Genomic DNA, 23,061 nt, shown 5'->3' with positions numbered 1-23,061 from the left:
GACTCCCTTGGTGGTCTCCCATCCAAGTACTAAAACCCCTGTATGCCAAATTTATGTATAAAGTGCCGTGAAGTCATAGCTGATTTGTGACAACCCGGTAAACTTTTCAAGAGAAGAGATGTTCAGGGGTGGTTTGTCATAGCCTGCCTCTCCATCACAACTCTCCATCGCAACCCTGGGACTCCCTTGGTGGTCTCCCATCCAAGTACTAAAACCCCTGTATGCCATATTTATGTATAAAGTGCCGTGAAGTCATAGCTGATTTGTGACAACCCGGTAAACTTTTCAAGAGAAGAGATGTTCAGAGGTGGTTTGTCATTGCCTGCCTCTCCACCGCAACCCTGGGACTCCCTTGGTGGTCTCCCATCCAAGTACTAACAAGCCTGACCCCACTTAATTTCTGAGATGTGACGAGATCAAGTTGACCCTGGCCATCCAGGTCAGGATGCAGCCTTATTTAGGGATCAAATTACAGATCCATTTCTAACCAAATGAATACCTGGGTTTGGGATAGAAATGGCTTTGGTACCACGGCGTATCGTGCCTTAACATTACATCACTCAATTCAAGAGGAAATTGACAAAGCTGAACCAATTGACTCACTTCTGGCATTACATCGCTAATATGATATGTCAAAGAGCTTTCCAAAATGGAGGAGAAGGAGGAGGAGGAGGCCGAAGGGGAGGTTGGGGAAACTACATGGGGAAGTGGATATGGGGCAGGAGTTTGGCGGGGTGGAGAAACAAAGACCATTTCAACTTGATCACACACTCAAGAGACGATGGCTTGGAAATGGGTAGAAGAAAACATTATAGGGAAACTGCTTTGGAAAACAACAGAGGGAAGATGAAGGGGAAACGGAGGGGAAAAACATGCAGAATTAAAAGGGGGAGGAAAGAAGCATTTGGTGGAAAAATGTTTTGTAAACAGCTCATGAGAAAAAAAGGCCTGAATTTAATGCCAGAAGTTCAGAGTCTTTCTCTGTGTGTCACTATAACCTTTATCTCTGTGATTCGTCTGGCAGTTGAGATCAAGCATGGCGTGGGGGGGGGGGAGCTTTGCATTTGAGAGCTCTCCAGGAGGGGGGAATGTATTCTATGTAGAAATCTAGGAGGTCAAGGGGAAAGTGGTCAGACTCAGCCAGCTCCTTAGGTGCTGCCATGTTTAGAGTTACATGTTTAGGGTTACAAAAAACCCCACAGGTTACATAAAACCAACCCCACCAGAGACCAGCAGTAGGTGAACCTCTCACCTGTCCAACAGGAAGGCCCCCCCCCCCGAAAAAGGTAGACTGTTGCAGAGAAAAGAAGACAAAAGGCTTCAGCTGCTGTGCCTGATCACAGGAAGATGTGGGGAGAACCTCAGGGTTCTCCTGGGGAAATCTTGTATATTATTTCTCCCTGGACCCTTAGCTACAGGACATGGTATTATATACAAGATTTCCCTTTTCTTCATAGGCTGAGTAAGCAATAGAAGAGGGGGGCGGGGGGCGGACTAGCTTTCCCAAGGGCAGCTGTATCTAAGGTTTCCAGTTCTGGATTGGGAAATACCTGGATATTTGGGGGGTGGAACTTGGGGAGGGGGGAGTTTGGGGAAGGATTTGGCAGGGGGCACTGCCATAGAGTCCACATTCCAGGGCGGCCATTTTCTCTGGGCAAACTGATCTCTCTGGTCTGGAAAGCAGTTGTGATAGAGATTTCAAGGCCCCACCTGGAGATTGGCGACCCTCAATCAGGAGTCTGCTGTCAGGACCAGGCCTGTCAATGCCTTGATGTCTTGCTGTGTGTGATTTGCAAATGTTTCCCAATTTCCCTCTTCCCCTTCCTGGCAATCTCCTGGCGCCAGTCTGCCTTCAAAGAGGTGTGAAAGGTTCCCAGGTTCTTTGAAGCTCTGTAGTGTAATTGTAGTAGAAACTGTAGTGGACTTTTGGTGTGGGGCGAAACGGGTGTGTGTGTGTTAAAGGATATAGGTCCTGGATCTGAGCTCTCCAGCTCAGATCCTGCTTTGCATTGTTACTCTTCGGTTACCTGGAATAAACTGTCTTATAACATTTCTACGGGCTCTGTTATTTCCATGTTCGAGAGTCTGACATCTGCAACCTGTGACTCTCCAGCTGTTCATGGACTGCAATTCCCAATTGGCCATGCATGCTGGCAGGGGCTGATGGGAATTGTCGTCCATGAACATCTGGAGAGCCACAGGTGGCAGACCCCTGCCCTAGATATATTGGATTGGAGACTCATAGCCCAGGATGGAGTGGCCAGGGGGGCAGATGGAGAAATCAGAAATCCATGTAAAGACATAGTGGAAGGGCCAGGGCCCAATCTTTCCCGCTGGGAATGAACAGTGAGAAGGCAAAAGCAAGAGGCGCAGCAAGGGGGGAAAGTGCCCTCCGCCCCATCCCACCCTGAAACGCCCCTGTTCTGCCCTGGAATGCGCCCACCACGCCCCTGGAGTGCCCCCCCACCCCCACAGGGGTGCATGCCCGGTGTGTTGCACACACCCCCGTCCCCTTGGAGCTACGCCTCTGCTGGGCCCCCTCCCCTTCTGCTACCCCCTTGGAGGGAGGGTTGTTTGGTGGCGAAGGTGCCAGTCAACCACCCAGGGCTGGAGCTTCTTGACCACAAGGCTCTCCTTGTCTCACGTGTGCCCACTCCGGACAAGATGAGTCTCTCCTCAACTCACGGCTACTCAAAGCGAGGGGAAGGGCGGACTTGTTTTGCCCGGCGATGCTCCGCCTGAGGCAAAGCCCACCTGGAGCCAGGGTGCCCTTATTGGAGTTAGCCAGGCCAACCCACCCCCTCATAGTAACTGAGCCATGTTGACAGCTGGAAGTTTCCGCAACCTGGTCTTCGGCCTTTCCCACAGGCACAGCTTACCTCAGATTTGCCCAGGGGCCGAACCTTGTGTCTTGGAAACGTTTTCAGTGAAATCATTCTGCACACGTCCTTCCCCCTCCCCATCACTTCCCCCCTTCGGCTGCATTTATTCCACATGCTACTGCTGAAAATGTACTATTTCTGATGGGGGTGGGAGATCATTCGTGACCAGAGGCGCACCATGGGTAAATGGCGCCCGGAGACAAATTGTCTCCAGGATGCCCCCCAGGCTCTGCCCCCTGATGCCCCCAGGCTCCACCCCCCCACTGACCTTGATCCTGCCCATGTCACCATGGACATGGGCAAGGTCTAGGGTGCCCACCTCCCCTTCCCCTGCTGGCTGGGCTCCTAGCCGGCAGCCTGCAGTCTCTTCTGACTGGGGAGGGGAGGGAGGGAGGGAGGGAGGGGGGAGTCGAGTGGGGGGGTTGAGGATGCTTGGAGGCAGCAGGAAGTCCTGCTGCCTCATCATTTTTGCGTGCCTCGACTGACACGGATAGGTTGAGGCATGCAAAAACGATGAGGCAGCAGGACTTCCTGGTCACATGGGGGCCCAATTTTGCGCCCCCCATGTGACCAGAAGAGTGGCGCCCGGGGACAAGGGGTACCCCTTGTCCCTAGGTAGATATGCCACTGTTCGTGACCCAGATGAAAACAACCCTCCCTCGCCATTTTTTCTTTGGCACTGGTGCTCTAGAGTCATTGCAGTTTTATAGTAGCAATTCAAAAATGATGCAGCCTCCATTTCTACTATTGGTGGAGTCTGCGCAGATCAACTATAATGGGTGTGGGATGTTTTAAAAACTGTTTTTTTTTGGGGGGGGGACGACTTCGCACAGGTCCCGTTCCCAAAATGAGTTTGGTCCATTCTATTCCCCTCAGCCTGGGATTTTCGAAAATTGCTAAACCAGCCATTGGGGCGTTGTGGGGTGTTGTGGGGTTTCCGGGTTGTATGGCCGTGTTCCAGTCGCCTTTTCTCCTGACGTTTCGCCTGCATCTGCAGCTGGCATCTCCAGAGGATCCTCTGAAGATGCCAGCCGCAGATGCAGGCGAAACGTCAGGAGAAAATGCGACTGGAACACGGCCATACAACCCAGACACCCCACAACACACCAGTGATTCCGGGCTAGAAAGGCTTTGACAAACCAGCAATCCTTTTGCATGATCCCGGGCTGGGGGCGCTCCCATGCAAACACAGGAGACACTTTATCTCCCTCCCTTCCACCCGTTCACTTTAGTTTCCACGCTGTCCACTGTCGGCGAGGATTCGCCCACCTGCCATTCTGCGCAGGTCACCCAGCACGTTGTAGGCAGATTCTCTAGCTCCTGACAAATTCCCCCAAGCACGTTTCCTGCCCGTGGCAGCGAGTATGAACCAGAGGTGTTCCTCCCATTGGGCAAAGTGGGCGGCTGCCCAGGGCACCACCTTGTGGTGGGCGACAAAGTTGCAGGTTCGTTTGTGGGGGATTTTGTATTTTCAGTTTTTTCAGTTTTTGGCCTGCAGAGCACGCAGTTTTTAGGATAGCAGCACCAAAATTTCAGGGATTTTTTGGGAGACTCTCCCCGGGTTTGGTGAGGTTTGGTTTAGGGAGTCCAAAGTTATGGACTCCCAAAGGGAGTGCCCCCATCCCCCATTGTTTCCAATGGTAGCTAATAGGAGATGGGGGCTACACCTTTGAGGGTCCATAACTTTGGACCCCCTGAACCAAACTTCACCAAACCTGAGTGGTATCATCAGTAGGGTCTCATGAAGATACTCTGAAATTTTGGTGATGCTATCTTAATAATTGCACCCCTGACAACAGGCACCCCCTAAATTTCACCAGATTCTCTTTTTAAATCCACTCCCTTCCTGCCAATGCTTGTTTTCTTTCTTTCTTTTATTCTCTCAATGCCTGATAAAGGTTGTTGTTGTTGTTGTTGTTGTTGTTGTTGTTGTTGTTGTTGTTGTTGTTGTTGTTAAATCCACCCCCTTTGGCATGGATTTAAAGGGAGAATCTGAGAACCCCAGTTTTAACATTGAAAGGGATGTTATTTAAACTGGGGACCCCAGATTCTCCCTTTAAGGTGGATTTTAAAGGAGAATCTGGGCTCCCTAAACACCATTGAAAATGATACTGTTTGGGGGTGGATTCCAGCATCACTTGCTTAAACTAGGGAGCCCAGATTCTCCTTTTAAATCCACCTTAAAGGGAGAATCTGGGGTCCCCAGTTTAAATAACATTGAAAGTGATGCTGTTTCTCCCAATTGGGGGGGACTGGATACAACACCATACAATGTTTTCATAGCAGTAATAAAACATTTTGAAAGCATTTTGGAAATGTTTTCCAAATATTATTTCTGCTGTGTGGCATGGCCCATTGCTGTGTTCAGATTTGTGAGTTGGGGGATGTTCTATAATGTGATGGTGACTGAAACGACCTGGTGGAAAAAAATCATTATTTGGTCATGATGGGGGAGGGCATCAAACTCATGTTTTGCCCAGGGCTCCAGTTTGCCCAGGTACGCCTCTGGTATGAACACCATACAGATCTATAAGCAACACTTTCATTATTGCCCAGCCATTGCAGGGAGGTCCCTTTTTATTTTTTTTCCCTTTTGTGTGTCACGCATGCGCAGCTACGCAGGTGGAGCCGGTCGGATTGTGGGGTGATCAGCATGGCTGAGGGGGCTCATTTCTATATGCCTGCACAGCTACGCATGTCTTGCAGGACATTTTTAAAAAAGAGTAATGTCTCTCTGTGAAGGCACCAAAACAACCCAGATTGTTTGCATGGGCTCCAATTGCTGCCCGAATGAGTGAAGGGCACACATGCAAACGGGAAAAAGGAAACCAGGTTCCTTTATAATGACTACGATCCATTATACATATGCTATGCAGAATACACAAGAACTACCAGTCCAAAATGGAAGGGAAAATAGCCCCCCCCCACTCACAAAGAACCACATTTTGCACCTAAATTTGGCCTTCAGCCATCCCTGATGACACACAGAAATTACTCCTAGTACTCTTTTTAGTGCCCCCCGGCTTTAAAATTACTCTCTGCTTGAACATTTAGATCACAAGTTTTATGTGAAATTGACAATGCTCATCCGATCGACCATGCTAGTTTGTATCTCTGCCTCAAAGTTACATCGCTGGTTTGATACAATAAAGAGAAAAAGGTTTTAAATTGCTGTTGAAAACAGAAGAGGAAATGGAAGAGATAATGGGAGAGAAATGGAAAATGGAAGAGAAAATGGCTGAAATTTTAAATTCACTTTGAAAACAGAAGAAGAGGTGGAGGAGAAAGTGGCTGAAGGGCAGGTTGGAATACTACATGTGGTTTAGATAAGGACTGGGTGTTTGCACAAAATGGAAGCAAAAAACCCCCACTACTGGAGCAGGTGCTATTACCTGAAGGAACAGGAACACATGGCCAACCCCACACAAAGAACCATATTTTAGAGTTGCAACAACACTGGACCATTACTACAGCAGTCTCTTGTGTAGGGGTGCGTTAGCGAACCCAGTAGAGCTTCAGAAAGTGCACAGGAATGCCTGCACCATCTGTCCCCTCCTGGACTCACACGTACGCACATCACGAGATCTCCCGGACACCCGGGTCACAAGATGCCTGAGTGTGGATTCGACCCAGACAGGAACGTTTCTCCTTGGACGTACGCAGCCCTCCGCTGAGTCATGAATTGCGCAACTTTCTCCTGCTCTCCCGCCTTCCCAAACCCTTAATAAAGGTGCCAGGGACCCCAGCTCGGCAGACTAGCCAGATCAGCTAGATTAGCCGCTGGCTTCTCTCCACCGGTTTCCTGATATCGCTGCGTCTCGTCTCTTCATTGCGTCGCCGTAACGACTTCACTCTTGTCAATTTCCTACTGCAAAAACAACTTTCCTTGTCAATGTCACTGTCGACCCAGTGAATCTTCATCTTAATGTGACAGTGGTCATTTGAGATGATGTTGACAAAGCTGAAACAGTTGACCTGGTTTGCGTCTGTGCCCTAACATTACATTGCTGATGCTATATGACGAAGATCATTTTTCAAACATTCCTTTCAAAAATGGAGGATGAGCGGGAGAGGAGCTGGCTCAGGGGGAAATTGGGTAACCACACGGGGTTTGGGTTAAGGGTTGAGTGTTCAGTAGGGCAGAAAAATAAAGGTCGCTTTCATCATGATTGCACACCCAGGGAAGCTGGCTTGGAAACAAACCGAAAAAAATGTGATAAAAGCGCTTGGTCAAAAACAGTGGAAGAAAAATGAAGGGAAAACATTTCTGGAACCCAAAGAAGGAAAAAAATGTGTCGAATTACAAGACAAAAAACCCATTTGGTGGCAAGTTACATGGTAAACAATTTGTGCGGAAAAGGCCTTCGTGTCAGTAGCCAGAGAGTTAATGAATTCCGCCACTGGTTTCCTTTTGTGGTTAGGAGAGTACCTTAAATAATCTATTATTATTATTATTATTATTATTATTATTATTATTATTATTATTATTATTATTATTATTATTATTATTATTATTATTATTATTATTATTATTATTATTATTATTATTAATTGGGTTTATAAACCGCCCTCCCCCGAAGGGCTCAGGGCGGTGAACAAAATAGATAGAGCACAGCATTAAATTAGATACAATAAATATGGATTAAAACAGCTCTAATAAGGTAAACCCTACCCCATTTAAAATGCAGCATCAATTAACTTGAGATGGCACCTGTTATCAGTTCCCACAAGACCCCAGAAGGGGAGGGGTGGCAGGGTCCCCATGATGTCATAAAAGGGGAGAGGAAAAGGAGTTATCACTTACCTGTTATCTTCTAAAAGTCCTGGGTGGTTCTAGAACAGTGGTGGCGAACTTATGGCACTCCAGATGTTCATGGACTACAATTTAGGTGAAAAATGTGGTTCAATTGGCCATGCTGGCAGGGGCTGATGGGAATTGTAGTTCATGAACATCTGGAGAGCTGCAGGTTGCAGACCCCTGGATTAGAGCATGTTCCTCTACCTGTGGTTTCTTAGGTAAGGTCTTATGTCCCAGCTTGGTTTAGAGCAGTTAAGGTAAAGCTGACTTCTCAGGTAAAATCTTATGTCTGGTTTGGTTTAGATTAAATTAAAGCATGTTCCACTACCTGTGATTTCTCAGGTAAGGACCTACACCTGGCTTGGTTTAGAGCAGAGGTGTCCAACTCTGGCACTTCAGAGGTTCATGGACTGCAATTCCCATCAGCCCCTGCTGGCAGGAGCTGATGGGAATTGTAGTCCATGAACATCTGAAGCGCCAGAGTTGGACACCCCTGCTCTAGTGAATATCCTGAAACATTAGGATTTGATGAGGGCTGAATATACTCCAAAGAGCAAGTCCATCCCTGAACTGATCAGGTCCAGAAACTGCTTTGAATCTCACAGTTCCGGCGCCAGAAAGATCCTTAGCATTCACAAGTGGCACGTGCGATGTAGTACCATAGAAATGGTTATTGCTTACCTCTCTCACACTGCGGGCCTGTGAAACCGTAGACGCATGCGCACCGATTCGGTCCAATGCACCGGCCTCCGTTCTGGCAGCTGCTCTCACACACAGCTGTTTGACCAAAAAAAAGAGAGAGAGAGCGGGAGGTGAGGGGGGCTCTGGATGGGGACCAAGGAAATGCGGCTTCACAGCAGGGAATCAGGGAGGAAAGCCGGATTCCGAGTCTCTCGTTCTTGCCGCCTGAGACCACTCCGAGTTCAAAAGAAACAGGATGTGGTTTCCGAAAAAGCCACCCAAAAGGGGCTGAATCTGAGAGAGGGATGAATAGATTTCCTTCATCGTGTTCTCTGCCCATCTTCCACTCCTTCATTCCAGTTTCAGTAGGAGAATCTTAAATTAATTCCAGAATTGGAGCAGGCACCGTTGGCTGCAGCTCCGTTCCTTTCCATTTCCTTCCAACCTTACTCTTGCGCTGTGTGCACTGATTTTTTTTTAAATCCTCAAAGTAATTGGGATGCAGGCACACAAATGATTACACCCAAGTTTTCGATTGCAGGATTTGGTCTACACGTGTGCTTAGGAACCAGGGTGGAACAGCCCAGGGAGATATGCTTGTGCCAACACGCACTGGCACATGGGCATATCTGTTCAGCTCCTTTTTTGGTACTCCTGTTTCCCTGAAAATAAGACAGTGTCTTATATTAATTTTTGCTCCCCAAGATGTGCTATGTCTTATTTTCAGGGGATGTCTTATTTTTCCGCTCCACAGCTGCATGCTCCGGTGTTCTGTTCGACGGGCATGCTTCCAAACAAAAACTTGGCTACGCCTTACTTTCAGGAGATGCTTTATATTTAGCACTTCAGCAAAACCTCTACTCCGTCTTATTTTCAGGGGATGTCTTATTTTCGGGGAAACAGGGTAGCACTGAACCAACACACAGGTGTACATTAGCCAACACCCCACAAAAAAAGAGACTCTTGGTCCAATTGCATGCCCAGACGCACCTCGAGACTGCTTTGTTTGCAGTGTGTTATCTGCGCACACGTGAGCATCGGGCATGAAGTGGGAAGATGCGGCTGAATAAAAGGAAAGCCAGCGGAGTCACAATTTGGAAACAACCCCCCCCCCTCCCCCAGCCCAGACAACAGAGGATTCTTCATACACTGGTTCTATTTTAGAAACTAGACGTCTTAATTTAGAACTCTACATCTGAGAAGAAATCCAGATGATGACGATTTTGGAAGCATCCCAGATCAAATATCAATTTGCCTGTCGGGACTGGGCCAGCATCCAGCCTGGAGACTGAGAAATCCAGCTTGGAAAGAAAAGAGCAGCTGCGGGCATGTCGGAGTGGATCTGGCCTCTCTAGAGCGTCAGGCTAGGATCTGAGAGACCCCGGTTCAAGTCCTCCCTCGGAAATTGCTTCAAGTCGGGCCCGATGCCATTTCCTGAGTGCATGGGGAAGGCTGACACCACAAAAATTAGGAATGCGTGGCTTAACACTTATTTTTGTGAACACAAACTGCCAAACAGCCATGTGGTTAGCAAACAAAATAAACAAACCACCCTATCCAATACCCTGTTTCCCCGGATATAAGACATCCCTGGAAAATAAGATGTAGTAGAGGTTGTGCTGAAGTGCGAAATATAAGGCATCCCCCAAAAGTAAGACGTTGCAAAGTTTTTGTTTGGAAGCATGCCTGACGAACAGAACACAGAAAAACAAGACATCCCCTGAAAATAAGACATAGCGCATCTTTGGGGGCTCAGGGGCGGCTCGAACGGGCACTGCAGTGGCAGGCTGGCTCCTGGGCTGGCCTGCTGCCACAGCACCTGTCCAAGCCGCCCTCCTGAGACACCCCCCATGAGCCCCCGCCCTGCCTCCCTGCAGGCTGCCTCCTGCCCTCCCCAGACCCCGGATAGGTCAGAAGCTGGTGTGCAGGGAGTCGGCGTTTTCAAATGAAATGCCCTCAAACTCTCCCCATTCATTCTGAGTTCACTACGGTGCCTTATTTTTTTAATTACAGGTAAAATGGTGCTTTAATTTTTAATGTTATAAACCACTTGCAATTTTCCTCCCATATTTTCTGGCCAGAATAAAGATCATAATCCAAGGTACCGTATATACTCGTGTATAAGTCGACCCGTGTATAAGTCGAGGCAACTAATTTTAACACCAAAAACTGGGAAAACGTATTGACTTGTGTATAAGTCTAAGGTGGTAACTCCAAAGCAGGCTTAAGCAATCTTTGGAGCATTGCCCTTTTAAGAAAATCATAGAGACACCCTGTCCGAGCGGCAGCTTCCCTGAAGCTAAGCCTCAGAGCCTGCGGGGAAAGGAAAAGATGAGTGGGTGAGTGAGTGAGTGAGTGAGTGAGTGAGGGAGGGAGGGAGGGAGGGAGGGAGGGAGGGAGGGAGGGAGGGAAGGGGACGACGGGCGGCGGTGGCATGGTGGCAGCAGTGGGTGGCTCGCGTATAAGTCGAGGAGGGTTTTTTTGGTACAAAAAATGTGCTGGAAAAGTCGACTTATACGCGAGTATATATGGTAATCTGCTGCTGCAAGAAGTTTACAGAAAACAAATCCCACTTGTGCAAAACCAAGTGAAAACCAGGAAACAAGTATAGGAATCTCCACTCCACACTCGAAAATGACAAGCATTTCAAACCTCAAACCAGAATTTAGCCTGTCAGGCAAAACAGACGGTGGATTGAACCTCTGGGCACGTTTTTCAGGAGTAACGCATCAGCCAATACTTACGTTGGCCGCAGTAAGTCCCCGTATATCCCTTCTGGCACATGCAAGAGTCATCACTGCAACTGCCGCCGTTCATGCACCTCACGCTGCAAGACTGGACTGCAGAAAGGAGGAGGAGGAGGAAGTCAGGAAGAGACAACTAAAATTATGCATGGGGTAGAAAATGTTGACAGAGAGAAATTTTTCTCTCTTTCTCACAATACTAGAACCAGGGGGCATTCATTGAAAATGCTGGGGGGAAGAATTAGGACTAATAAAAGGAAACACTTCTTCACGCAACGTGTGATTGGTGTTTGGAATATGCTGCCACAGGAGGTGGTGATGGCCACTAACCTGGATAGCTTTAAAAGGGGCTTGGACAGATTTATGGAGGAGAAGTCGATCTATGGCTACCAATCTTGATCCTCTTTGATGTGAGATTGCAAATGCCTTAACAGACCAGGTGATCGGGAGCAACAGCCGCAGAAGGCCATTGCGTTCACATCCTACATGTGAGCTCCCAAAGGCACCTGGTAGGCCACTGAGAGTAGCAGAACGCTGGACTAGATGGACTTTGGTCTGATCCAGCTGGCTTGTTCTTATGTTCTTATGTTCTTATGACAAGTTAACCATGGGGGGGTGGGGGGATATACTAAATGGAGAGCAATTTGTTTGCTTGGTTTGTAAAACTTTGGATGAAAGCTACGAAAGCCCCAGGAAGCCCAGAGGTTTTAAGAAGCGTTAAGAAGCAGTCTGGACTTCCCAGTAAACCTCTCTGCTCAAGAGAAGTTAATAAAAATCAGTGTTACCTTTCTCCCTATAAATTAGCAGAGATATATCTCTTAGCCCTTTCCCCACTTACCTTAAGCCCCGCGCTACTCTCCTAAAGTAGCACGGGGTCCAGCTGCACTCCCCACTACAGGGGCGGTGAGAACGCAGCCGCCTCGACGCTGCCTCTCTCGCGCCCCCTCAGCGCGCGTAATTCCTGGCGCCTTTTCAAATGGTGCCTTTTGAAGCCGGGCGCGCGCCAGAAATTGCGCGCGCTGGGAATTGCGTGCAGCAACCCTCCGACAAGGGTCAGTGGGGAAAGGGCCAAGGGGGCAATGGGATTATTGTGTATGTCAGAGTCAAATTGTATACACATTTGATGGGGATGTAAGACAGCTTCAGAGCTTTGGAATATGATCACTGAAAGTTATTACTAAAGCCATAAAAATGGAGTGGCCACTATCCCTTGTGGGTTTTGTTGTTCAATTATGTAGATCTCCCTCCGAAATATGTTTGTGAATTTGTGTTTAATGCCCTAATATCCACAAGGCTAGATTTTGCTCAGAATTGGAAGAAGAAGCACAACCCCGAAGAAAGAGGATCGGTTAGAGAAATTAACAGAATGTATGAATCTATGTCAGGCCAACTACCCACTCAGGCTCGCGATGGGGGTAATCGGCCTAAATTAATTTATTTACTGTGGCCAATTCAAAAAAATTGAATTCTTTTCTGATTAGGATGAAAAATCAATTTTGGCATCTATACTTGATGTTTTATAACAGTTCTGCAGTTTGTATTCTAGAATCACGTTTGCATCAGTTTCATGCCTATATTTTATTTTATTTTTTAAAAAAGAGAGAGAGCCAATGTGATCTTCCTTCCACTCAGCTGGACTCAAGGAGGAAGAAGAAGAAGAAGAAGAAGAAGAAGAAGAAGAAGAAGAAGAAGAAGAAGAAGAAGAAGAAGAAGAAGAAGAAGAAGAAGAAGAAGAAGAAGAAGAAGAAGAAGAAGAAGAAGAAGAAGAAGAAGAAGAAGAAGAAGGAGAAGAAGAAGAAGAAGAAGAAGAAGAAGAAGAAGAAGAAGAGGAGGAGGAGGAGGAGGAGGAGGACGAGGAGGACGAGGAGGAGGAGTTTGGATTTATATCCCCCTTTCTCTCCTGCAGGAGACTCAAAGGAGGAGGAGGACGAGGAGGAGGAGTTTGGATTTATATCCCCCCTTTCTCTCCTGCAGGAGACTCAAAGGGGCTGACAATCTCCTTGCCCTTCCCGCCTCACAACAAACACCCTGTGAGGTGGGTGGGGCTGAGAGAGCTCCGAGAAGCTGTGACTAGCCCAAGGTCACCCAGCTGGCGTGTGTGGGAGTGCACAGGCTAATCTGAACTCCCCAGATAAGCCTCCACAGCTCAGGCGGCAGAGCTGGGAATCAAACCCGGTTCCTCCAGATTAGATACTCGAGCTCTTAACCTCCTACGCCACTGCTGGATTGCTCCATTAATTGGATGCATAGTGGATTCAAGACTGAAAGAAGTCATTCTTCCTTTGGGAAACTCACTACCGTGTGTGTGTGTGTGTGTGTGTGGCGGCAGCAGCTAGGCCCGTTCCGCAGGTGTCGGTGAAGCAGCTGCACACTGGCATACACAGTGTTTTTACTGTGCCTGCGGTGCCGTATTTGGCCCATGTGGAACAGGCCCAAGTGTTGCCAATTTCCAGGTGAGACCTGGAGACTTCTCACACTGAAAAAGATGGCATGGGGATGTTCAAAATAAATATATCTGAAGGACAAATCAGACAAGAGAAGAAACCGGGCTGCGTGCCCTCCGAAGCTGAGGCAAACTCTGCTTGTGTAACCCCCATGCCCAGAATGGGTGAGAGTTCTCCTGGAAACCTTCATCCTGTTGAATCCTGTTCACCAAGCCCTTGGAGTCTTCAGGAGCCAACCCACTTGCAAAGAAGAATTGGACTTGGCAGTATCAGTAGACTGTAACTAGAAGGACTTGAAATGCAACCTGAACAGGACCTTGAATTGTAATGTTAAATGTCGATGTTTAATGTTATTTGTAAAGAGAAGTAAACTGTTTTGTTTAAATTTGGTTCTTTGCAACTCCTTCCAAGTACTGCCCCACAGAACCCACAAGCTGGGGTTACACTTGCGCAAGGATGGCCACAAAATCCAGGAGTTCCAAATATGCTGGTCTTTCTTTGGAAACTAGAGCTGGTCATTCCAAACTCAGAAACTAGAGGAGAACTTGGGAGGAGGAGAATTTCAGACGTGCCCCAATCTCACAACGCGGCAGCTGAAAGGCCTAACAACTTGCCCAGCACCTGAACACGTCACATGTAGAACCACAATTGCGCATGGGCCTATTTTTAGCCATTTGGAAATCTTTCACAAAGTGTTATTGGTAGACTTGCCACCGGTGTTATAATATTTGGGTTTATAAAAATTTCTTTCCACTGGGGGTGGGGTTCGATTTATAGTAAAAAAAATCGAAAACCACACATGCGCACACTCACAAACAATACATTTGCATCCACGCAGCATCTAAGCAGAGACCGAACCCCACTGGTTTGCAAGGTCTCCAAAGCAAATCGGCGCTGAAATATAACAAAGCAGACATCTCTCCCCCCCCCCCTTTCACCCCCTCCATCTTTCCGGCTACACCCAGTTGCCGAGGCAGCCTCCAATGCCCTATGAAATCTGGCATCCCCCCTTCCACCCCACTGGTGTGCTGGGCCCAAAGGAATGCTGGAAATGCGGTTTCCTTCTCCAACCCCCTCCTCATGGCAGAATTCTTTACATTGTTGGGACGATTGCTAACATCTGGTGCTTCCATTGGAGTGAAACAGAGCAGCTTTTTTTAAAAAACACCCAAACCTTTATTGGGGAGAGGGTACCATAAAAGGCGACATGTTGGAAGACGAAAAGCTGGAGGGCGTGAGGATGAGCGGTTCACAGGAGAGGGGGGGGGGGTATTTCTCCAGCCACTCAGTGGAAGCTGAAGCAATTGTGCACTTTCAGAGGGAGGGGCGGTTTAAAAGTTAATCCATTTTCAAAAAAAATCTCCTTACATGCCAGGAAATCCAATCTATAGGCACGAGTTTGGTCATCCCAGGAAAGGAAATTGAGGTGAGGAGAGGAACGCAGAGGGGCACTTCAGGAATTCTTCTGTCTGAATTCCCCAAATTTGGAATTCGGAATGACGTGGTCGTCTTTGAATCTGAAGCGGAACTCCAGGGGACCCTCCGTTCTTTGGGGTTTTCGGGCCAAATTTGGGCCTGTTTAACCCCAAGATGCTGCCTTGGCCACCATCTGGTGTGGTGCAGTGGTTAAAATGTCAAACAAGGGCCCAAGAAAGCCAGGTCCAATTCCTTGCTCTTACACAAAAATATGCTGGGTGACCTCGGATCAGTCAGTCACTCTGGAAAGCATTTTGGATGGGAGACCTTCAAGGAATACCACGGGCAGGGCAGGGGCCGATTCCCCACGGTCAATTAATTGCGTGATACTCACGTGAAATATCAAGGATTCAGGAAGAACTCCCCACTGCCTGAGCGACGAACAAGGATTCATCCCGGTTCTGGTGCTCCCTCTCCCCCTTAGGGAGCAGCAGTGGCATAGGAGGTTAAGAGCTCGCGTATCTAATCTGGAGGAACCAGGTTTGATTCCCAGCTCTGCCGCCTGAGTTGTGGAGGCTTATCTGGGGAATTCAGAGTAGCCTGTACACTCCCACACACGCCAGCTGGGTGACCTTGGGCTAGTCACAGCTTTTCGGAGCCCTCTCAGTCCCACCTACCTCACAAGGTGTTTGTTGTGAGGGGGGAAGGGCAAGGAGATTGTAAGCCCCTTTGAGTCTCCTGTAGGAGAGAAAGGGGGAATATAAATCTAAACTCCTCTTCTTCTTCTTCTTATCCCGTGTCTTTGCCAAACCTGATTGAAAGTACTACTTTTTCAAAAAACGTGTCTTCGATCCCGTTTGGAGGGGAGGATCAGGGGTCTAATCCTGGTCCAAATTTCCCACCTTGGAGTGTGACGCAAATGCCTTACAACCAATCGGTGCGTGCGGTGCTGTTCTTGGGAGAGCACGAGAACCAACCAGAAACTTGGGCGGGGGGAGACGTGCTGATGTGTTGACGTTATAACATGAGCACGTTTTTGCAGGAGAAAAAAAAAGGTCCCGCCCCAACATGGCACGACAGCCAATCAGGAGAGACCCGCCAAGCCGATCGGGTGGTAGTGGGGAATGTTACATTTCTTGAATCCGAGATAGGCCTAGATGTCTTCACGGGAAACAGACTGCGGTGGGGAGGTTGAAGCCTCGATGAAAAGGGGCAGTTTATTTTCAAACTTGGGCTCATTCCGCACATGCAGAATAATGCACTTTCAAACTGCTTTCAGTGCTCTTTGAAGCTGTGCGGAATGACAAAATCCACTTGCAAACAGTTGTGAAAGTGGTTTGAAAACACATTATTTTGCGTGTGCGGAAGGGGCCTTGGTTTGATCTAGATTGAATTTCCCGGTGAGGGTTCGGTCAGGGAGGCAGGCAATGGCAAACCACCTTCTCACATCTCTCGCTTTGGAAACCCTACAGGAGTGGGCCACAAGTCCGCTGTGACTCGGCAAAAAATGAAAAACAAAATAAGAGTGCTGGCAATAGGCAATGCCTAATTAAATAAGAATTCAAGAGGGAAAAAAGGGGGCAGAGTGGAACGGTGGGGGAAGGCTCATCCCTCCACGCAAAAAGGAGAAGATATAAGTAGGCCTCATAACACTGTTGAATCCTGTTGAATCCTACAGCAGTCAAAACTCTGCTCACAACCTGAGTTCGACCCCAATGGAAGTCAGGCTCACAGGCTAATCTGAATTCCCCAGAGAAGCCTCCACAACTCAAGCGGCAGAGCTGGGAATCAAACCCGGTTCCTCCAGATCAGAGTGCACCTGCTCTTAGCCACGGCTCTTAGCCACTACGCCACTGCTGCTCCCTGCTTTACACCGTGAAGGCCTGACAAAGGACACTTCCTTTTACGTCACCTGCCCAGTGACACTGACGGGGTGACGCAAAAGCCTTGTCAATTTCGTTGGAAGGAAGGTCAGGCGGAGAAGCTACAATTTTTCGAAATGCCTCAGCTGGTCTTTGTGGGGAAAGGGGGTGCTGAATTCAGTGGCCCCTGGAGTTTGATTCAACACTACAGTTCTTATAAAGGGGAGATCTATCAACACCTAGTAGCCTGGAAAGCAAAATCGAACCTCCCTGATGAGCGGCAGTCTACCACAGAAGACAATAAATAGGAGAGCTTTTTCACCCTGGACTGTGGGCCTGATAACTTAGAGATATCAAGCAGGACTCTTATGGGACACTGTAGACTGGATTTCATGGATATTTTGTCTGATCCAATAGGGCAGGAGTGTGCAAGCTGCGGCTCTCCAGACGATCATGGACTTCAATTCCCATCAGCCTCTGCCAGCATGGCCAACTGGCTCTCCAGATGTTCATGGACAACAACCTATAGGGCAGTGGTGGCGAACCTTTGGCTCTCCAGATGTTCATGGACTACAAAGCCCATCAGCCCCTGCCAGCATGGCCAATTGGCCGTGCTGGCAGGGGCTGATGGGATTTGTAGTCCATTAACATCTGGAGAGCCAAAGGTTGCAGACCCCTGCAATAGGGAATCGAAGCTGCTGGCGGGGGGCGGGGGGGAGATGGATGTCCCAGTTTGCTATGGGTAAAGAGGTCTCTCTCTCCTGCCATTCCTTGCTGCTCCAACAATCGTATGCTGCAGTCTCACACCAGTTCTTACCTCCTGCAGACCCACAGTTTGGGGAGAGCTGCCCGTTGGAGCAGGTACACATGTTTGGCCGCGAACAGAATCCCTCGCCACACGAGTTCCGGCAAATTGCTGTCGGGGAGAAGAAGCAGAGAGAAGGAATGAGAAACAGGGGGCAGGAGAACTTGTCTAAGTCTTCTGCCCCATATCTTTTCACCACATCGTTGAGTGCCAGTGTGGTGTCGCGGTTGTGACGTCTCATTAGGACTGGTGAGTCCCAGGTTAAAACGTCTTCTCATTTACAAAGTTTGGTGACTCTCTCTCTCTCAGCCTGGTCTACCTCACAGGGCTGTTGCAGCAGAGAAGAGGGGAGGAAAACAGCAGCATTACCCCGAGCTGATTGGAGACTGAGAATAAGACTGAATAAGTAAGCAGACAACTTTTGCAAGCACAGAGTTTATTCACGTTTCAGGACGGTTCTGGATTTCCTGGCTACCTTATTCCACCTTTTTTAAAGTCCCCCTTCTGGCTATGGGCAGAGGTGGGATCCAGCAGGTTCTCACAGGTTCCCGAGAGTAGGTTACTCATTATTTGTGTGTGCCAAGAGGGGGTTACTAACTGGTGATTTTGCCACGTGATTTTGGCCTTCGTTACGCCCCTCCTCTCAGCAGTAGCGCGCAGAACTTGAAGCAGTCTAGCAGGAGGTGCACCGGCGTGTGTGGCAGCCTGGGCCTGCGTGCATTCGTTTCCCGCCCAAGGACTGGCGCAGCGGCTGCGTCCTTGCCACAGCCCCACCCAGGAATGCCCTACACCCGGAATGCCCGACCACGCCCCCATCGTGACCCGCCCAGCCCCATTGGCGCTACGCCACAGTTTGAATCCCACCACCAGGGGGACCTGTTACTAAATTTTTTGGATCCCACCACTGGCCATGGGCCTTTGGAACTGCAGCCACCCCTTCCCCCCCTAAACCTGCTAATGGGATTTGATGTCAGCACTGAAACTGCTGCTTGTTTTGACCTGTAGAGTGTTATAGAGGACTGGTCGAGGCCTCCGCAGAAAGCAGAGAATCAGGAATGCCTGCAGGGGAAATGGGGGATGTGAAAGGTGCTCTCAGCCCCATACAAAAACAAATCTCTTCAAGAGATCCTATATCACAGATTCAGGTGCGACGGTTCTGAGACCACAGCTGACTCGGGGCTTAACTACATGTTACAATTTCCCAAAATATGCCTCTGAGCTGGGTTGCAGATGAGTTCCGTGAGCTTTGGGCTTCCAGGCACATAGAGGACCCCTGCTAGATTGGGGCTGTGGAATGGGGGGAGGGGAAGGGGGCTATCTTCCATCCTTTCCCCATTTGGCAGAGAAGCAATTTGCTGGCGAAATCAATGTTGCCCTTTCCGTTCACATGCGGCTCCAGAAAAGCAAACAGATACTCCTCAGGTAGGGTGACCAGACGTCACGCTTTTGGCAGGACTGTCCCGCCTTTAAACAATTTGTCCCGCGTCCCGCGAGTTCCTCAAATGGTCCCGATTTTTGGGAGGCTGCCGCACTGCCTTCTGGGGCGCAAGGAAGTGCGGCAGCCTTCCGTGCACCTGGCCGCAGGAGCGCACTGCCTTCTGGGGCTTGCCGTTTACCGCTCTGTCACAGGGCGGGAAGCGGCAAGCCCCAGAAGGCAGTGTGCTCCTGCGGCTGTGCGCGCATGCACGCGTGCGCGTGCGGCCGCCTCCCCATCCCGGATTATCCTCAGGGTTATTTCAGGTCTTGAAAGTGATGCTGCTGAGCGGGAGTCTCAGTCCCTTCTTCCCCTAACCCAGAGGTTCCCCTAACCCAGGGGTCTGCAACCTGTGGCTCTCCAGATGTTCATGGACCATGCTGGCAGGGACTGATGGGATTTGTAGTCCATGAACATCTGGAGAGCCACAGGTTGCAGGCCCCTGCACTAACCTGAATCATGGCACGACATCTGAGGCCAGGTCCTTGGACAATCAAGGTAGAACCTTGGAGGTGGAACCAGCAGTATAAAACTGGATCGCATCTGGATGTTGGGTCTGACCTGGCCGGGTCTAACATTAAACTCTGGGCTCTGCCTCTGAAGTCCACACGGATTCCAGAGTTGAAGCCCACAATTTAAAGCTGGACCCATCCAGGTCAGAGCAGAGTTCTTGGGTGAGGGGTCCGAGTTGCTGTGGACGCCCCCTTCAAGTGGAGGCCAGGGCATGAGCCCTGGCCGCCCAACCCTTATACACCTCCGGCTAAATCCAAAGAAAAAATATAGCTGCTCACGTTGCTCTTCAAAAACACACTCAGGTAATAGGGGAGCTCTACAACGTGCGAAAGACACGGCAGGGGGTCTCACGCAAGCCACAACAGTGTCCCCAGGAGCAGCAGAAGCTTTCCAAATGTGGAAGGGCACCTTTCGAATCCAGCACATAGTTGCCAAATGAGACCTGCAACCTCAGAGGCTTTCACAGCCAGAATCACTGGGGGGTTGTGGGCAGTGGTGGGATCCAAAAATTTTAGTAACAGGTTCCCATGGTGGTGGGATTCAAACTGTGGCATAACGCCAATGGGGCTGGGCGGGGCACGACGGGGGCGTGGCCAGGCATTCCGGGGAGGGGCATTCCTGGGCGGGGCTGTGGCAAGGACGCAGCCGCTGTGCTGGTCCTTGGGCAGGAAACGAATGCACGCAGGCGCAGGCTGCCACACACGCCGGTGCACCTCCTGCTAGACTGCTTCAAGTTCTGCGCGCTACTGCTGAGAGGAGGGGCATAACTAAGGCAAAAATCACGTGGCAAAATCACCCATTAGTAACCCCCTCTCGGCACACACAAATAATTAGTAACCTACTCTCGGGAACCTGTGAGAACCTGCTGGATCCCACCTCTGGTTGTGGGGTTTCTGGGCTGTAGGCCGTGTTCCAATAGCAACCATCACAAAGTTGAGATTCAGTAGATCTAGACCTCCTGGGCCCTCCTCATCAAGATTAGCAGTGATCCCAAACTGGAGACCTAGTAGATCTTTGAGATCTCCTGGCCTCTCCCTGTAACCTGGTAAAGTTAGAACTAATTATAATACATTGAAAAAACTGGGGATGAAAAGTCCAGTAGCAACAAGAAACCATCACAGATTTGCCCTGGTTCTCTTCTCTGGTTACCAAGCCTGGATTTTATTTTCGAGGCCACCAGGACGTCCACGAAAGGCGTAGTCCCAGCGAGCTCTGAGGAAATGAGCCATCAGTACATCTAAACTGCATTTACTGTGTCCAGTTCTGGTCGCCGCATCTCAAAAAGGATATGGAGGAGATAGAAAAAGTGCAGAGAAGGGCAACGAGGATGATTGAGGGGCTGGAGCACCTTCCCTATGAGGAGAGGCTGCAGCGTTTGGGACTCTATAGTTTGGAGAGGAGACGTCTGAGGGGGGATATGATTGAAGTCTATAAAATTATGCATGGGGTAGAAAATGTCGACAGAGGGGAATTTTTCTCTCTTTCTCACAATACTAGAACCAGGGGGCATCCATTGAAAATGCTGGGGGGAAGAATTAGGACTAATACAAGGAAATGCTTGTTCACGCAACGTGGGATTGGTGTTTGGAATATGCTGCCACAGGAGGTGGTGATGGCCACTCACCTGGATAGCTTTAAAAGGGGCTTGGACAGATTTATGGAGGAGAAGTCGATCTATGGCTACCAATCTCGATCCTCTTTGATCTGAGATTGCAAATGCCTTAGCAGACCAGGTGCTCGGGAGCAACAGCCGCAGAAGGCCATTGCTTTCACCTCCTGCCTGTGAGCTCCCAAAGGCACCTGGTGGGCCACTGCGAGTAGCAGAGAGTTGGACTAGATGGACTCTGGTCTGATCCAGCTGGCTTGTTCTTATGTTCTTATGTTCAGTGGTGTGCTTTACGACTTCATGGCTTGACAGCAGTTTTGCAGATTTTTTTAGCAAGGGGCACACTGCTTTCAGACAGTAGCCAGCAGCCGCTTCGTTTGGCCCAAAGCTGGAAAACGCCATGTAATTTGGGCATTCCAAGTTTTGCCTTGGAACATTCAGATGCTGTAAATTGATCATTTTGGCTTGGCTGGCTCTCATAACACAAGAAGGGCAAACCCATCCCGCCTTCCCTTGAGAGATGCACGCCTGCTCATACTCACGGACGATACACTGGTTCCCCCCAGGGAGCGTTTTCCAACCAGGACAGCAGTAGGAGTGGAACCGAGATCCGCAAACGTTTGGCCTGAAAGTCAATGAGCAAAAACTGAACGGCTAGAAACGACAACAGAAAAACGCATCCCGCCCGTGTGGAAGAGAGGCCTTTCTCCTGAAATGGTATTTAATTTTAATTTTATTTTTTCAATTTGTAGCCCTCCTTCCCCTGCAGGGCTCAGCACCAATATAAAACAGCGTAGAACGTCAACAATCATAAGACATCAATCAGCATAAAACCAATTACAATAGATGGCGACATCTCATCCCCTTGGTGGGAGAGTGGATCTAGCACAGTGGTGGTGAACCTTTGGCACTCCAGATGTTATGGACTACAATTCCCATCAGCCCCTTCCAGCATGGCCAATTGGATCTAGCAGCTAGACATTGGATCTAGACACGGATCTAGCAGCAGACATTGAAATAATAGAACATCAAGGATTTAGTTACATTAGAGAAAGCTGTGGATCTTTAGAGTAATAGCATTTAACCTTTTTTTTTTGGCTGGGCCTAAGCATCAAGTAGTAAACTTTATGGATAACTGTAATTGGTACAGAAGAAATTGGAACTTCTTTTTTTTCCCTTTATGTTTTTTTTGGGGGGAGGGGGGGTTGCATTGTTGCTTTGTGAAGCAGCAGATATCGAAATAAAAGATTGAGGATTAAGTTATATATAGGAGAAGAAAAGTTGGATTTATATCCACCCTTCCTCTCCTGTAATGAGACTCAAAGGGCCTTACAATCTCCTTGCCCTTCCCCCCTCACAACAAACACCCTGTGAGGTAGGTGAGGCTGAGAGAGCTCAGAAGAACTGTGACTCGCCCAAGGTCACCCAGTTGGTGGGTGTTGGAGTGCACAGGCTAATCTGAATTCCCCAGATAAGCCTTCACAGCTCAGGCAGCAGAGCTGGGAATCAAACCCGGTTCCTCCAGATTAGAATGCACCTGCTCTTAACCACTACGCCACTGCTGCTCCTTATAGGAGAAAAATATAAATCTTTTGAGGGATAGCATTTAAGATTCGACTTCTGTTAGGTCTTGGACCTTTGGCCAATAAACAGATTCTGGATTATGGATCAGTAGCAGTTATTGAAAGGCAGCGAAGCACCCAACTTGAGAAAGCCACTTCTGCCAGACTTGGCTTTGCTAGCCCCTTTTATTCCTCAGGAATCCCCCCTCCCGCTTTCCCAAGGAATGTGTGAGAAGAGTTATTTGGGAGCTTAGGCACCCCAAGGACGGAGATA

The 23,061-nt window shown here is 48.9% G+C and overlaps 1 protein-coding gene across 1 annotated transcript in view; it reads right to left on the bottom strand.

Moving 5' to 3' along the window:
• Window positions 1-23,061, bottom strand: part of FBN3 (fibrillin 3) — a 223,189-nt gene that overhangs the window by 173,329 nt on the left and 26,799 nt on the right. Inside the window, 4 exon segments of the mRNA XM_048496904.1 lie at window positions 8,362-8,457; window positions 11,106-11,201; window positions 17,645-17,743; window positions 21,768-21,850. Of these exon segments, the coding sequence (XP_048352861.1) occupies window positions 8,362-8,457; window positions 11,106-11,201; window positions 17,645-17,743; window positions 21,768-21,850 (374 nt within the window).

Source organism: Sphaerodactylus townsendi, linkage group LG05, assembly GCF_021028975.2.
Source record: "Sphaerodactylus townsendi isolate TG3544 linkage group LG05, MPM_Stown_v2.3, whole genome shotgun sequence".
Lineage (NCBI taxonomy): Eukaryota > Metazoa > Chordata > Lepidosauria > Squamata > Sphaerodactylidae > Sphaerodactylus > Sphaerodactylus townsendi.
Note: the sequence above shows the minus strand (reverse complement) of the source record. Positions and strands in the feature narration are given on the sequence as shown.